This window comes from Scyliorhinus canicula, chromosome 5 (genome assembly GCF_902713615.1).
Source record: "Scyliorhinus canicula chromosome 5, sScyCan1.1, whole genome shotgun sequence".
Taxonomy (NCBI): domain Eukaryota; kingdom Metazoa; phylum Chordata; class Chondrichthyes; order Carcharhiniformes; family Scyliorhinidae; genus Scyliorhinus; species Scyliorhinus canicula.
In genome coordinates this window covers 223,028,168-223,046,115 of record NC_052150.1, presented here as the reverse complement: position 1 = coordinate 223,046,115, position 17,948 = coordinate 223,028,168, and the positions used below count along the sequence as shown (strand labels likewise).

Sequence of the window (17,948 nt, the reverse complement as noted above, 5' to 3'; positions counted from 1 at the left end):
GGCAGTAGGATTTTAGAGCTTAGATGGGCTCGGAGATGAAAGTTCAGAAGAACATGGGCTGTAATATCACTGGAGATTAGAATGGTTGTAATGGAAAGAGAGATTGCTTACCAGCGGATATGGACTTGGGAATGTACAAGATATCCTTTCTCCTAGCTAACATTTTTAAAAATAAACTTTAGAGTGTCCAATTCATTTTTTCCAATTAAGGGCAATTTAGTGTGGCCAATCCACCTACCTGCACATATTTGGGTTGTGGGGGTGAAACCCACGCAAACACGGGGAGAATGTGCAAACTCCACAGGGACAGTGACCCAGAGCTGGGATCAAACCTGGGACCTCAGCGCCGTGAGGCAGCTGTGCTAACCACCAGGCCACCGTGCTGCCCCTTCTAGCGAACATGACTCAAATCCAGATTCCTCAAATCAATAACACAGGGACCCAGGATTCCCTCGATTAATGCCACTCACCTAAAGTTTGTGTCTAACCAACATAGAGGTTTACAGCATGAAAACAGGCACTTTGGCCCAACTTGTCCACACTGCCCAGTTTTTAACCACTCAGCTCCACCCAGTTGCCCACATTTGGCCTATATCCCTCTGTACCCAGCTTTCCCATACAATTGTCTAAATGCTAGCATTTGATGAGTCCTGCCCAGGTGAACCAGGAGAGACTCCAAAGCCCTAGAGCAGCTAATGCCTCGCCAATGTACAGATAGTCAGACCCTCAATGTAACTCTTACTCAATACGATGAATTGAGACATCCTTTTGACTAGATCAATATGTTGAGAATTGCTTTTCAAGGCGAAATCCAGGAGCAGCTGCACGGAAAAGCAGTGATGTTTTAGCAAAAAGACAAAATGTACACGAGTACACCCACACCCCGTGGTATACATCCCATGTCTAATGGTTCTCTGTTCCTCTTTGATAGGTGTTGCTATTAGCACGTATGCTAAGTACTGCTACCGTAAGCTACAGAAATCGGCTCTGACTGGAGCGAAGAAGGTAACTAAGTTTCTCTTTTTTTTCTCCCAATATAAATTGTGCTGATGTGTTCATATGAATTTGTCTAATCATGCTTGATCATTTGTGCTGGCCTTTACTAGCCCAAATGCCAATGGACAAAGCTCCCAATGTTTTGGGAGGAATGATGTTATGAGGGTGAGGGAAGATGAGCACACTTGTGGTGAAACATTGTGATTGTTGAGCTAAGATTGATAACCAGGATAGGAAAGTGATTGGTTCAATGACAATTAGACTAAAGGATTCACTTACTCAACCCAGCTGAGTGTAAGAAGTGAGAAAGCTTCACTGTCAATCGTAACACAAGGGGTCTGACTGGGGATGAACAACGAACATAACATAGATACAAACTTACTGAGCCTAACAGCGCAGACAACTGGCTTCACATCAGTGGAAGCTGCAACACACGGGCACTGGCTAGGGACTGTTGAGGAGACTATATTAATGTTGATAGGGATACATTTACAAAAGTGGAATGCTTTGGTGTTGTAGTGATCTTAGTATGTTAATTGAAATGAAAAATTAAAATCGCTTATTGTCACGAGTAGGCTTCAATGAAGTTACTGTGAAAAGCCCCTAGTCGCCACATTCCGGCGCCTGTCCAGGGAGGATGGTACGGGAATCGAACTGTGCTGCTGGCCTGCTTGGTCTGCTTTCAAAGCCAGCGATTTAGCTCAGTGAGCTAAACCATGCTCTTTGAGAAAGTTTGGAAGACCTACATGATTCAGCATGGCAGTTAGACAACAAAGTCAAGAAACTCGCACAGTTACTCTGCGACTGATGATTCAGGTGAAATTAGAAATTGCAGCAGGGTGGCTTGGTTGAGGCAAATGAAGAATACAATACCCAGAACCTCATGATGCAACACGTTGGGGTTACTGTAGTTTACATGTATTGTCTTCACCTGAATGTGTTCTGCTGTGGGGCCATTCCAGGAACACTGGACGCACACCAGGATCTTACTGAAGTGGCCTTCCTGCATACAGGGTGCCAGGTTCGATTCCCGCTTGGGTCACTGTCTGTGCTGAGTCTGCACGTTCTCCCCATGTCTGTGTGGGTTTCCTCCGGGTGCTCCGGTTTCCTCCCACAAGTCCCAAAAGACGTGCTTGTTAAGTGAATTGGACATTCTTAATTCGCCCTCTGTGTACCTGAACAGGCGCCGGAATGTGGCGACTAGGGGATTTTCATAGTAACTTCATTGCAGTGTTAATGTAAGCCTACTGTGACAATAATAAAGATTTTTATTATAACATAAAGTTGGACAATGCGACTGTGGAGGAAAAGCCTGCTTCTTTCCTCACCAGTCCCCAGCCACACATATTAGCCCTGATTCTAATCTAACCCACCCAGTGGAAACCGGTCAGAGGCTCATTCTACAACTCATTAGGGTTATAAGGGTAAAATAATGAGGACAAGTTATATCGGCTTGCATTCCCATGAGTGTCGAGATTAAGGGGTAATTTAATTGAAAAGCGGAAAATTGCGGTTGCTGAAATCTGAAATTAAAAACAGAAAATGATAGAAATACTCAGCAGGGAATGGCAGCATCTGTGGAGAGAAACAGATTTAATTGAGGTGTTTAAGATGATTAAGAAGGAGCTGATAGTTTAGATAGAGACAGTCTATTTCCCTGCTGGAGGAGACCAGAACAAAGGGGGTTTAATCTTCAAATGAAAGCCAAGCTCCAAAACTGATTCTTCACACAGAGGAAACTCTCCCTATTATTGAAGCTAGGAGACGACGATTGAAAATTTCACCAATGGGATTGATATTTTTGTTCAGAAAGGGTATTAAAGGATATGGAATCCAGGCAGATAGTGCAATTAATATTCAGCCATTATGCAGTTGAATAGTGAGGGGAGTTTGGGAGGTGAGGCCTTGCTCTTGTTCCTACATCACTGGATTTTGCTCCTTGGAAATCCCTGTCCCCCTCAATGGGGGTCTTCCCCTAGGGGCTTTTCACAGTAACTTCATTTGAAGCCTACTTGTGACAATAAGCGATTTTCATTTCAATGGGCCCAGTTAAAATTTCCAATGGGTGGGAGCGGTCACTTTTTGCACCAGGATTCGGACTAATAGTTGCATAGGTCAATCACCTCAGCTGTGAGCTGCTAGTTCAGTGCACAATAGGGGATTGAGCCCCAGGGCATGCTGGTGAAAAGGCAATTGTGGTGCAGGCTCAAAGGGACAGATATCTGCTCCTGCTCCTATATCTTACGTTTAGGGGGGGGGGGGGGGGGGGGGGGGGGGGGGGGGACTTTTTTTAATGTTTAAACAAAAAACCCTGAATATGAACTGGCTGCAAATTGGAAACAAATGGTGAGCGTGCAGCTCCCGAGGATTCGAGCTAGCAATTGAAATCAATGTAAGGTTACCAGCTCCTACAGCAGATGTTAATCCTGCCATCCTTCATTCCACCTTTTGACTGCTAATTTGTCTCACATCAAACAAGAGAAAATGAATGTGAACCCTTTTCTTCCCAGCCTTTAATCTGCATCCGTTAAGGTCCACTTTAATGAAGAGCAAGTGTCCCTTTCAACAGAAATGTTTTATTGAGCATGAGAGTGTGCTCGGCACCTCTGGTGTATAATTGCCTTATCAAAGCAGAAGTAGAAATTGAATTAGACGCAACTTTGCATAATCAGTCTCGGCCAGATTGAAGAGTGAAGAGACAAACAGGTTCACAGGAGACTAACTACTTACTTTCTAAAGGACCTTAAAACAATAAATAAAACAATATAATTGCCTTTCACATTCTCAGGGGTCACAAAGCATTTCAGTGGATTGCTTTTATTGTGCAGTCACTGTTGGAATGTCGGTAAATGTGTTCCCAGTTTGCCCACACAAATAGCAAATGAATCAAATAGTCAGAGAATCTGGTTTTGATGGTATTGGCTGGCATCTTGAGTGGCATCAAGTCACTCGAACAAGACTGAGATCAGCAGAAAGAACCAGCAGAGGCTGGAGTCACAGCTGGCACAGGATGAATCGCGGTGGTTTGCAGAGACAAATCACCACAGCCCAAATCTTCATCTTCCTCAATAATCTTTCACCTGTCACGGTTGGGATTGTCTCTTGGTGATTCGACGTTGTTCAGCTCCATTCAAAACTGCCGCAATAATGGGACAGCCCATTTCAGCCTGGATAGCATCCAGCCTTGAATTGACAACTGTGTCCGATCATTCGTCCTGCATTGTGCCAGACAATGACCGCCTCCAATACCCAAACAACCTCCCGAGAAGCGTCGCTGTCCAGGAGATTTACTAATGTTTTTAAATAAATTTAGAGTACCCAATTATTTTTTTTTCCCTATTAAGGGGCAATTTAGCGTAGCCAATCCATCTAACCTGCACGTCTTTGTGTTGTGGGGATGAGACCCACGCAGACACGGGGAGAATGTGCAAACTCCACACAGACAGTGACCCAGGGCCGGGATTCAAACCCGGATCCTCAGCGCTGTAGCAGCAATGCTAACCACTGCGCCACGTGCCACCCCAAGCTTTCCTAATGTTGACATTCATTCGCTGAAGCCCCCACAACAGCATCCTGGGGATTACCATTGATCAGAAACTGAACCGGACTAGCCACATTAACACTGTGGCTACGAGGGCAGGTCAAAGGCTAGGAATCCCACGGTGAGTAACTCACCTCCTGACCTCCCAATGCCTGTTCACAAGGCACAAGTCAGGAGTTTAATGGAATACTCTCCACTTGCCAGGATGAGTGCAACTCCAACAACACAAGATCTCAACACCATCCAGGATAAAGCAGCCCCACTCGATTGCTACCCCTTCCACAAACATTCAAATTCTCCACCATCGACGAACAGTGGCAGCCATGTGTACCATCTACAAGATGCATTGATTTGATTTGATTTGATTTATTTATTGTCACCTGTACCAAAGTACAGTGAAAAGTATTTTTCTGCGGCCAAGAGAACGTACACAATACTTACATAGTAGACAAAAAAAAATAATCGACAGAGTACATTGACAAATGGTACATCGACAAACAGTAATTGGTTACAGTGCGGAACAAGGGGCCAAACAAAGCAAATACATGAGCATTTCACGGCGTCTTGAATAGTGTTCTTACAGGGAACAGATCAGTCCGAGGGAGAGTCGTTGAGGAGTCTAGTAACTGTGGGGAAGAAGCTGTTCCTGTGTCTGAATGTGCAGGGCTGCAGACTTCTGTACCTTCTGCCTGATGGAAGGGTCTGGAAGACGGCAAAGCCTGGGTGCGAGGGGTCTCTGACAATGCTGCCTGCCTTCCTGAAGCAGCGGAAGGCATAGGCAGAATCAGTGTGAGGGCGGCAAGCTTGTGTGATGCGTTGGGCTGAGTTCACCACACTCTGCAGTTTCTTGCAATCTTGGGACGAGCAGTTGCCAAACCAGGCTGTGATGCAGCCGGATAGGATACTCTCTATCGCACATCTGTCAACGTTTGTGAGAGTCGATGCAGACATGCTGAATTTCTTTTTTTTAAATAAATTTAGAGTACCCAATTATTTTTTCCAATTAAGGGGCAATTTAACATGGCCAATCCACCTATCCTACACATCTTTTGGGTTGTGGGGGTGAAACCCACGCAGACACGGGGAGAATGTGCAAACTCCTCATGGACAGTGACCCAGGACCGGGCTTCGAACCCGGGTCCTCAGCGCCATAGGCAGCAATGCTAACCACTGTGCCACCGTGCTGCCCGTTGTTGGGCTTTCTTGACTGTTGCATCAACATGAGTGGAACAGGGCAGGCTGTTGGTGATGGTGACCCCCAGGAACGTAAAGTTATCGACCATCTCCACTTCCAGAGCCAATGATGCAGATGGGAGTGTGTGTCGTGCTGCGCTTCCTGAAGTCGATGATCAGTTCCTTGGTCTTTCCGACATTTAGAGAGAGGTTGTTTTCGGTACACCATGCAACCAAGTGATTTATCTCCCTCCTGTAGTCTGATTCATCGTTGTTTGAGATACGACCCACCACAGTCGGATCATCTGCAAACTTATAGAATGAGTTGGAGTTAAATCTTGCCACACAGTCGTGTGTGAATAGGGAGTACAGTAGAGGACTGAGCACACAACCTTACTGGGCCCCGGTGTTTCGGTCTATTGTTGAGGAGGTTCTGTTGCCTATACTGACAGATTTGGTGAGGAAGTCGAGGATCCAGCTGCACAGGGAGGGGTCAAGTCCAAGAATGCAGAGTTTGGTTATTAGTATTGTTGGGATAATGGTGTTGAAGGCGGAGCTGTACTCTATGAACAGCAGTCTCACGTAGGTGTCCTTGTTGTTGAGGTGTTGCAGTAACTCACCAAGGTTCCTTAGACAGCACCTTCCAAACTCACGATCACTACCATCTAGAAGGACAAGAGCAGCAGATACCTGGGAACCCCACCACCTCGAGATTCCCTCCAAGACACTCGCCCTCCTTACTTAGAAATATATCGCTGTTCCTTCACTGTCACTGGGGCAAAATCCCGGAACACGGGAAGCCCTAACAGCCTACACTTCAGGGACTGCATCGGTTCAAGAAGGCAACTCACCACCACCGTCTGAAGGGCAACTAGGGATGGGCAATAAATGCTGGCCTAACCAGCGACACCCACATCCCATAAATCACTTTTTAAAAATTTAAATTCAGGGCACTATATTATGAAAATGATATTGAGGCACCGGAGAGCGTGCAGCGATTTACAAGGATGCTCATCAGGAAAAGGATTGACATGTTGGGTCTCTTCACTCTTGAAAAAAGTGGACTGATGGGTGACCCAATAGTGGCATTTAAAATTATGAAAGGTTTTGATCGAGGTGGATCTCTGGGCGGCACAGTGGCACAGTTGTTAGCACTGTTGCTTCACAGCGCCAGGGACCAGGGTTTAATTCCTGGCTTGGGTTACTGTCTGTGCGGAGTCCGCGCGTTTTCCCCATGTCTGCTTGGGTTTCCTCCGGGTGCTCCGGTTTCCTCCCACAAGTCCCGAAAGACATGCTAGTTAGGTGAATTTATTCTGAATTCTCCCTCAGTGTAACCGAACAGGCGCCGGAGTGTGGCGACCAACCTCACAGTAACTGCACTGCAGTGTTAATGTAAGCCTATGTTTGACACTAATAATGTCATTTAAAAAAACTCAAATCGCCTCTTTACGTTCTAAACACCAGCGGATATACCACTATCCTGTCCAACCTTTCGTCAGAAGATAACTCTCCCATTCCTAGTAATAGTCTAGTAAACCTCTGAACTTCTTCCAATACACTTACTTTCTTCTTAATTAACAGTAAGAAGTCTGACAACACCAGGTTAAAGTCCAACAGGTTTGTTTCAAACACTAGCTTTCGGAGCACTGCTCCTTCCTCAGGTGAAACAAACCTGTTGGACTTTAACCTGGTGTTGTAAGACTTCTTACTGTGCTCACCCCAGTCCAACGCTGGCGTCTCCACATCATTCCTTAAATAAGGAGACTATTTCTGTACACAATACTCCAGATGTGATCTCACCAATGCCCTGTATAACTGAAGCATAGCCTATCTCATAATAACTTCTAACTGTACCTGCATGCCACACTGGGAATATTATGAGCAGTTCTGGGAACCAAAACTTCAGACGGTTATAATGGCCTTTGTGCAGTGTAAATTTACTAAAGTAACGCCTGGACGCTCAGGGTCAAACTAAGAGAGGCAATTAAACTAGCTGCCCAGAATGGAGAAGGTTAAAAGGTGATTTGTTTGAAGTTGTCATGATATTAAGGGGGACAAATACGGTGGATAGAGAGGAATTAAAATGGAGCCAGCTCTTTCAAGAGTGAAAGGGGAATTTTCTTCTTCACACACAGGGTGATAGAAGTTAGAAACTCTCTTCTGCAAATGACATTTAATGCTTGATGAATTATAAATTTTTAAACTGTTAGCCAAAGGTATGAGGTGATATGAGGCACCAGAATTAGGTCACAGATCAGTTTGTGGTCTCAATTGAATGGCAGAATAGACTCGAGGAAGGAGCTCAATGTCTCCCTCCTGCTCCTCTGCTCCCACGCGTATCAAACTGCCCTTCGTGACATGTCACTACTGTGAAGTCCATTGAGAGATTCTGACAATGCTGTATCAGTGGAAAGGAGAAGGAGGGTGAAAAATAGACAAAACATTGTTTTTGGAGTCCGTGTACCTGTTGTGAATATAGTAAAGTCACCATAGTCCCAGATGACCATAGGCTGCTTTCTCCTTTGAGGGGGAGAGCTGACTGGTGGTGATTTAACCTGAGGATCACCGCACCTCGGGCAGGGGGCAAGGTTGAGAAGGCGGGGCCTTCATGAATAACCTCAGCCGGTTCGGGAATTGAACCCACGCTGTTCGCCTCACTCTGCATCACAAACCAGCTGTCCAGCCAAGTGAGCTAAATCGGCCCCCGTGGTAAAATATAGGTAGCATCTTCAAATATAATGACTGTAGTTTAAAGGTTCTTAAACAGAGTAGTTTGTGAATTCAAATTGCTTATTGGTGCATTAATGTAATTCTTGAATGAGTTCATGGTTTTATCTATTGTAAATGTAAAACCTGTTTATCGAGTGATTCTCGCAGGCTCAAATGTTTCCCTGTTGATTATTCTTGTGAAGCCAATCAAGCTCACTTTTGCTTATTGAAATGTTGGAATCATTGAATGTGGCTCTGTGGTTAAGAATTGTATTGTCATTGAGAACCTTATCTTGAAAGGCATTGAGCGGTTAACAGTGGGACATTGAAACAAAATGCTGACAATTTTGAACAGCTGGAAGGCTCATTTTCTTCTCCCAATGAGCAAAATTAATGGTTTATATTATGATTCACTGGTTCCTAAGGTGATATCAGAAGAGAAAGATACTGAATTTGCTTTTCCAGGAATCAGAACTTTGTGTTTTGAAACAGACAGGACAATTAGACATCTTCACTAGGGGAGTTCTGGGACAGTGGCAGGAATGGATGTGCCCAGAATTTCCCAGCACAATCCCACTTCCAGGCCATTTTTAAGGAGGTCAGTTTCGGGAGATGTGCACCCACCCGCAAGCAACAGGTAACCAATTTCGGCCACTGGTTCCTCTCCTATACTGACTGGAATTCTCCAATTCTGGGGACCGAACGGAGGTGCTGTACCTGGGGTAGACCTGGGGACACAGGTGCTCCTGAGGCACTTTAAGGCCCTCCCGCCATTCCCACTGTCATTGCTGTAAACACTTTCACAGGACGGCCTAGCTCTGCAGCTGCGACCATTGTTATTCTCAAAGAATTTAAAAGTCTTTGAGACTCCCTCTTGCACAGAAACTTCAGTGGCAGACGGCAGCTTTCTCACTGCTGGAGAATCTTCTATTGACCCTCTAAAGTTGGGAGCCCACCCACCATTCTTTTTTTTAAATGTTTTTTATTGGATTTTTGCAGGGAGTATATTTTGCCGTTATTTACACAGGATATGATATATCTATATATGTGTAAGTAGGCCTCCGTTTGTGCCGGTGAGGCACTTCCGGAGGGCAATCCTCGAGTGGGGGTGGTGCCGGTGCTGCCCCTCGCTTCTACCGGTCGGATTTCGCTGGCGTTGTCTTCTCGTGCGTGGTGCCGCTTCATCCGGCCCTCCCGTCCTCCGCCTGTGTTCTCCTTTTTCTCTGCTCCTGTGGATGTCTGGTTGGTTAATGTTTCCCTGCTCATCCCCTATTGTTCCCTATCTCTTCTCTTCCCCCCCCCCTCCGTGGTTTGCTTTTCCTTCCTCTTAGAATGAGTTGTCTCCCCCAATCCTATCTCCCCCTCTCATGCTTTGGCTGCTTTCCCCTGGTTCCTGGCTATTCTTCTCCTTGTTCATTGGCCACAAACAAGTCCCGGAACAATCGGGTGAATGGCTCCCATGTTCTGTGGAAGCCGTCGTCTGACCCTCGGATGGCGAATTTAATTTTCTCCGTTTGGAGGGATTCCGATTCCAAGAGATCGGACAGCCAGTCTGCAGCTTTGAGTGGTGCTGCTGACCGCCAGCCGAACAGGATTCTACGTCGGGCGATCAGGGAGGCAAAGGCAAGGGCGTCCGCCCTCCTCCCCAGGAATAGATCTGGCTGCTCTGAAACCACGAAAACCGCCACTTTCGGACATGGCTCTACCCTCCCCCCCCCACCACTTTGGACAGTGTCTCAAAGAAGGCAGTCTAGTACTCCACAAGTCTGGGGCAGGAGCAGAACAAGGGGTGTGGTTGGCTGGGCCCCCCTTGGGACCGTTCACATCTGTCCTCCATCTCCGGGAAGAAGCTACTCATACGGGCTCTTGTTAAGTGGGCTCTATGTACCACTTTTAGTTGCATCAGGCTGAGCCTTGCGCACGTGGAGGTGGAGTTGACCCTATGCAGTGCTTCGCTCCAGAGTCCCCACCCTATCTCGATCCCCAGGTGGTCCTCCCATTTCCTTCTACCAGTCGGTTGTACATGTCGCTACAGTTTCCTCTCTCTAATATGCTTGCGTCCAGTAACTCTTCCAGTAATGTCTGTTGTGGCGGTTGTAGGTTAGTCCTTGTCTCCTTTCATAGTAAGTTTTTGAGCTGTAGATACCTTAGCTCGTTCCCCCTGGCTAGCTGGAATTTCTCCGTCAGTTCGTTCAGTGTTGTGACTCTGCCGTCGGTGTATAGGTCCCTGACTGTCAGTGTCCCTCCATCCTGTCCCCACCTTTTGAAGGTGGCGTCAGTCAGTGCTGGTGTGAACCTATGGTTGTTGCAGATGGGAGCTTTTTCCGATATTTTGGTCGGGCCAAATTGCTGCCGTACCTGGTTCCAGGACTGGAGGGTGGCTATCACCACCGGGCTGCTGGAGTGTTTTTTGGGTGTGGATGGGAGGGCCTGGAGAAAGGTCCCCATGCAGGAGGACTCTTCCGCGCGCACCCACTCGGCTCCTGCCAACCTTAACAAAAATCACACCAGCCCATGCCCTGAGAAGCCGGAACCTGGAAATGATCCCAATATCAGGGCCCCGACCAAAACAAAAATCTTGCCCGATATGTTTATATTTGTGCTGTTAATATTCACCAAGCTTTGTGCTTTCTATTTCTATTTCGCTATAAATAAATATCTTGACTATTTTAGCCTTTAAATCTAATATGTAATGTTATGATCCAACAGGCGTTAAGTGCCTGCAAACCAGGTCCCAAAGGGAAACTTGGCAAGCTATCACAACTATTTTCTATATGTATTTTACTACGAAGCCAAAAGCCATAAATACCAGTCACACTTTTGGAGATTTTAAATAGTAAATTAAAGCACTTATTAAGAAAATAAAAATTTAAACACACAATGTAATATTTACATTGTTAAAATTAGCCCTACAGAGCATTCTCCCCAAATGATTCCGATTTTGGTGGTCATAGAATTTACAGTGCAGAAGGAGACAGTTCGGCCCATCAAGTCTGCCCTTGGAAAGAACACACTACTTAAGCCCACACCTCCACCGTATCCCCATAACCTCACCTAACCTTTTAAGACACTAAGGGCAATTTATCATGGGTAATCTGTCTAACCAGCGCACCTTTGGACTGTGGGAGGAAACCGGAGCACCCGGAGGAAACCTACGCAGACATGGGGAGAATGTGCAGATTAGCACAGACAGTGCGGAGTCATATGTCCAACTCACTAAAAACACCACTTTAGGCAACAAACGTTTAGATATTTATTCTATTAAAAATCCAGTGATGTTACCACAGGGTGCACCCATTGTTGCTGTAGGGATGAGATATCCCAGGCTTCTCTCCCTCCTAACCTGTTTCCTAAAACAACAGACACAAACGTTTCTGTGTTGGCGGAAACTGCTTCACTTTGCTTCTTTTCACAGTTCTGTCCCAACACAGAGAACACTCCAAGAGGTTTTACGTGGCTGCTCAACCTCTCTTTAACTTTTTTTCTCTTTCACTTATTCCCATTGTCCCTTATCCTTCTTTGAAATTTATCTTTCCCAAGATCTAAAAATCTTTTCTGTTCTCCTTCTGGCAACCACTTCCAGGTAACATAAAATTGAATAACTTTGCTTTATTTATGTATTGCCATTACTCAGTTGTAAACCCATTTTTGCATTTTTACTTCCCTTTGAAATTTAACAGTACACAACAAGCCTTCTTTATCTCCTAATGCAAATTTCCATCCGTCGAATTTACCTGCAGAATATCCAACTCACTTCAAATGCCTGCTTTTGACGCCTAGACCGTTTGGTGTTGTAAACCTGCAGCTCAACGGTCTTCAGATTAATCAAATTAGTCACATGCACACAGCCCCACCAAGCCTGCTTCACAGAATAACGCACTAAACCCCAAAATATTAAAACAATATTTTCTTCACTGTAATTGATATGCCGTTCCAACAAGTATCACGTGCACATTCGCATCATCCAGTAGTAATGCAAATAGTGCAGGAACCAGGTCCAATTGCAGGTCCGTGAGGGTGATTATGCTCCACATAAGCTTCTCTTCAATTAACCCCATTAGCATAGCATGTTTCTTTCCTTATTGTGTGTTTATAAAACCATTCGCCTTCTGAGGCAGAAAGCCACAGAACCCCCTGAGAGAAAATCATTCTCTTCATCTCTGCCCTTAAGGCCGACCCCTAATTTTAAATTTACGAGCCTCTAGTTCTGGACTCACCCACAAGGTATTCAAGATCCTGAGGAGTATGGACAGGTTAAATATTCCTGCGCAGGACAGCATCAAGGAATAGAGTGTACATATTGACAGTAATTGGCAAAAAAGAGAAGTGATGTGAAAAAAACAGTTTTCACCCAGAGGGTTTTTAGAGTCTGGAACAATCTTTGAAAGGGTGGTGAGGGCACATGTGATCGAGGTATTCAAAGGAGAATTGGATAGTTATCTGAAAAGAGAGAACGTGAAAGGTTACCGAGACAAGGCTGGGTAGTGGGACGAGGTAGAATGCATTTTCAGAAAGCCAGCGCAGACTCGATAAGTCGAATGGCCTCCTCCTGCACTTAAGGTTCTGTGATGAGAGGTGGGAGCATAAGTAGACCATTCGGCCCATCGCATCTGCTCCGCCATTCAATGGGATCATGCCTTATCCCTTTGATTCCTTTGCTGATTAAAAATCAGCTCATCTAGCTTCCTCTCAAATGCTTCCATGCCTCTACTACTCTCTGTAGCAGTGTGTTCCTCACCCTTGACAGTCTCTACACAAAGACGTTTCTCCTGCATGCCTCACTAGGTTTATTAGTGACTATCTTACATTTAAGACCCCAAGTTTTGAACTCTCCCACCAGTGGAGGCATCTTCTCCTGTCGTGGCCAGTTTATCAGCTCTATGGAGATGACGGAAACTGCAGCAAACCAGGCAGTGGAGACCCTGATCCACTTTCTAATCTGGGCTCCAGCAGAGTTTGCTGTGAATCTGTGAAATTAGTTCTCCGATGACCTGTAATTGTATTTCTGACCAGTTTGCATTTATGCTGAGAAGAATTATTGATCAAGGATCTGTGTGTGTGTGTGTGTGTGTGTGCATTTCATTACCAGCTTAATGCCTGCCAGGTGTGTTTTCCCAGCCAAATACTTTGTTCTGTTTTTAATTTATCCCCCAGTTGAAGTCCTGTGAAGACTTCACCTCAGAAATCAGCTTGCACAGAGAGGATCAAAGTCTTCTCTGTTTCTGCTGACTGGAGTCTGAAGTGAAATGAGTTTCGGACATTGTTAATCTGTTCCCAGCGCCACAGAGTTGTCCTCAGTTTCAGCTCCAGCTGGAACTAGTTGGCCCAGAGAAGCCATAAGGATGCAGGTTTCAAGAAATGGGCTTTGTTATTTTACTTAAAAGAGAATGCTCCAGCTGAAAGCTGCAAGAATGTTGTCGGGATCCTTCCTGTTGATTCCCTTTTTTCCCCTTTCTTTAGTTTCGCCGTTATCAATTTGATCCATGGATGCTGAATGGACATGTATCTTTAAGTCGAGCAAGGGAAATTGGAAAATCAAATGTTACAAGAGAACATTCTGCTAGCTTTGGACAGCAAAACTCAGACTTTGCGACACCCAAGAGAGGGGTGGGACTCGGTTCGATTGGTTGGTAGTGACCAATGAATTGGCCAAAAGGCCGTATTCTGCCCGGTAACAGGTGGTGATCCTGTCTGGGTGGGATGATTTCCAGAGAAATAAATTACGTTTATAAAGCATCTTTCTTTCTAAAGCAGAAATTGCGACCTGAAAGCGTGGTTTGAAGGACAGTGTGCTAGAAACAACCACCTGAAAAAAGGATTCTTATCTATAATTTTTTTTAAAATTTACAACCCCCAATTCTTTTTTTCCAATTAAGGGGCAATTTAGCGTGGCCAATCCACCTACCCTGCACATCTTTGGGTTGTGGGGGCGAGACCCACGCAAACACGGGGAGAATGTGCAAACTCCACACGGACCCAGAGCCGGGATCGAACCCAGGACCTCGGCGCCGTGAGGCAGCAGTGCTAACCACTGCGTCACCGTGCCGCCCAATGTTTTACTTCTACTTATTATTTTTTCTGTGTTTGTTTGTCGTGCGCTTGTGTGTGTGTAAGTAAGTTAAAGTGGGGGGATTAGGAAATAGATAATAGTTAACCAGTTGTATTTGCTGCATATTTCTTTATAGTTCTTGTTATAAATGAACAGTAATTGTGTTCACGTTTACAAACCTGGGCCGGGATTCTCCCCTACCCGGCGGGGCGGGGGGTCCCGGCGTGTTGGAGTGACATGAACCACTCTGGCGGCGGCCCGCCCCAAAGGTGCGGAAGTCTCCGCACCTTTAGGGGCCAAGCCCTCACATTGAGGGGCTAGGCCCGCGCCGGAGTGGTTTCCACTCCGCCGCCTAGCGTGAACGGCCTTTGGCGCCACGCCAGCTGGGGCCGAAAGGACTTCGCCGGCCGGCGTAAGTCCACCCATGTGCCGGAGCATCAGCGGCTGCTGACGTCATCCCGGCGCAGGGGAGGGGGTCTCTTCCGCCTCCGCCACGGTGAAGACCATGGCGAAGGCGGAAGAAAAAGAGTTCCCCCACGGCACAGGACCGCCCGCCGATCGGTGGGCCCCGATCACGGGCCAGGCAACCGTGGGGGCACCCCCCCGTGGTCGGATCGCCCCGCACCACTCCCAGGTCCCCGGCACCTGCCCGCGCTGCCTGCTCCCGCCGGTAAGGAGAGGCTTGTCATTGCGGGACTTCAGCCCATCGCGGGCCGGAGAATCGCTGGGGGGGCAACCGGCACGGCGTGATTCCCGCCTCCGCCGAATCTCGGGTGGCGGAGAATTCAGGACAAGGCGGGGGCGGGATTGACACCGGCCCCAGGCGATTCTCCGACCCGATGGGGGGGTCGCAGAATCCCGCCCCTGGTGACTGTAATTATTGGGCAGCCAAGGGCCAAAGACTTTTGGTATTTTCTAAGTTATTGGTTGATTCAATTGTGTTTCCACTCCGGGTCAAAGGAGGCTGGATTTCACACACGCCCCCCCCCCCCCCCCCCCCCCGTAGCCCGGGGTTTCCAATCTGTTGTTTATTTTGTTTCATTTCTACTGTTTAATTTTCCTCCTTTTGCTTGTTGCAACTTCTTGGGCACGCTCACTGTCTTTATGATGCACGTCTAAAAGATGAAATAGTGTGGTGGGTATCGTTTATCGTAGGAGAGCAATAACTCAGAGAACACAACTCAATTCAAATTCTAAATAACCCGGCAATAAAACAAAACTGGTGTCAGTGAATGTGCCCATGAAGGTGTTTGAATGTCGTAAAAATCCATCTAGCTCACCAGTATCTTATAGGGAGGATGTTGGTTAGCTCAGTTGGTTGGATGGCTGGTTTGTGACACGGGGCTATGCAAGCAGCGCGGGTTCGATTCCTGTACCAGCCGTAGTTACCATGAAGGTCCTGCCTTCTCAACCTTATCCCTCGACTAATCTGTGGTGACCCTCATATTAAATCACCACCAGTCAGCTCCCACTCTCAAAGGGGGGAGAAGCCTACAGTCCTTGGTGTCTTTCATCTTTTAGGGAAGGAAATCTGCCATCCTTACCCAGTCTGGCCAATATATGACTCCAGTCCCCCGCCAGCATGGTTGAATCTGCATGTTCCATAGAATTCCTACAGTGCATAAGGAGGCCATTCGGCCCATCGAGCCTGTACCAACATTGAAAAAGCACCCTACCGAGGCCCACTCTCCCACCCTTAACCTCATAACCCCACTGAACTGGCATATCTTTTGGACACTAAGGGGCAATTTAGCATTGCCAATCCGCCTCACCTGCACATCTTTTTTTTTTTAAATTTTAGATTACCCAATTATTTTTTTCCAATTAAGGGGTAATTTAGCGTGTTCAATCCACGTACCTTGCACATCTTTGTATTGTGGGGGCGAAACCCAGGCAGACACGGGGAGAATGTGCAAAATCCACATGGACAATGACCTAGAGCCGGGATCGAACCAGGGACCTCGGCGCTGTGAGACTGCAGTGCTAACCACTGAGTCACCGTGCTGCCCTCTCACCTGCTCATCTTTGGACGGGGGAGGAAACCGGAGCACATGGAAGAAACCCACGCAGACACGGGGAGAACGTGCAAACTCCATACAGACAGTCACCCGAGGCTGGAATTGAATCCGGGTCCCTGGTGCTGTGAGGCAGCAGTGCTAACCACTGTGCCGCCCACTATTGAAGTTCAAGGACCAGGATATACCCAAGTGGCCTTCCTAAGCACAACATAGCTAATTAATGCAGCCTTATTTCATAATAAATCAATACTGGGGGAAAGAAAGATATAAATTACTATTATACAGTAACTCTCACATCCTTAGTAAATCTCAATGATCTTTAACTGTCCGTTTCTTTTGCAGTGGGATTGAGTAGGATTGGCCTATGCTCTCTGGAGTTTAGAAGAGTGAGAGGCAATCTCATTGAAACACAATTTGGCAAGGTAGATGCGGAGAGCTGTCCCCCCCCCCCCCCCCCCCCCTGACTAAATAGTCTAGAACTCACAGTAACAAACTCACAGTAATAGTCTCAGGATAAGGAATCTGTCATTTAGAACTGAGATGAGGAGAAATTTCATCACCGTTTCTCTTTGGATTTGTCTGCCTGAGGAGACAAGGATGCTCAGTGATTGAGTATATTCAAGGTTGCTGCTGCTCCTTGTAGCTACTCTAACCAGATCAGCTGTCATGGTATGTCACACTTGTCTGTCTTGCCACATCTGCGCACATCCACTCTGTGGCATCCATCACCCACCTACGCCTCGACCGATCCGGCTTTCTGCTGCCCTCCACTTTGCCCTCCAGGAGAGATCTCTGTAGTTTCTTAGCTCTGATCAAATGACTGAAATATTGACATTTTCATGCTGGATGCCACTTTTTACAACTTTTGCTTTTTCAAGACTGAGATTGATAAATGTTTGAACTCTGAGGAAAATTGAGGTAAATGGGACTGGATTGGAAGGTAGTGCTGAGGCCAGCCATGAACTTGGGTAACTGGCAGAGCAGGCTCGCATGTCAAATCCTAGCTCCCATTTCTTATGTTTATATTTTAATGCAAATGTTGTTATGTTGGCAAACATGGCAGCCAATTTGTACACAGTGAGGGCTCATGAACTCAGTAGGATAACGACCAGTTAATCTGCAGGTCGGAAGGTTTTAATTCAAGGTGAAAACTAAAGATACTGGGATCTTTTTATTAGAACAAGGAAGATTGAGAGGAGATCGAATAGAAGTGTTCAACACTGAGATATTTGGGTACTCCAGTTTCCTCCCACAAGTCCTGGAAGACATGGGGGCAATTCTCCAATATGGAGTCCAAGTGTTTGCGCCATCGTGAACACCGTCGCGTTTCATGACGGCGCGAACCGGGCCCGGGTACGATCGATTCTGGACCCCACAGGGGGCCAGCACGTCGCTGGAGCGGTTCACGCCGCTCCAGCCTCCTTTCGCCGCGCCAACCCACGCATGCGCAGTTGGGCCACGA

The 17,948-nt window shown here is 46.6% G+C and overlaps 1 protein-coding gene across 8 annotated transcripts in view; it reads left to right on the top strand.

The window, feature by feature from the left end:
• arhgap39 (Rho GTPase activating protein 39) overlaps window positions 1-17,948 on the top strand; it is a 632,129-nt gene that overhangs the window by 513,359 nt on the left and 100,822 nt on the right. For all 8 annotated transcript variants that reach the window (XM_038798609.1, XM_038798606.1, XM_038798607.1 and 5 more), the window contains one exon: window positions 932-1,005. In XM_038798609.1, the coding sequence (XP_038654537.1) occupies window positions 932-1,005 (74 nt within the window). The remainder of the gene's footprint in view (window positions 1-931; window positions 1,006-17,948) is intronic.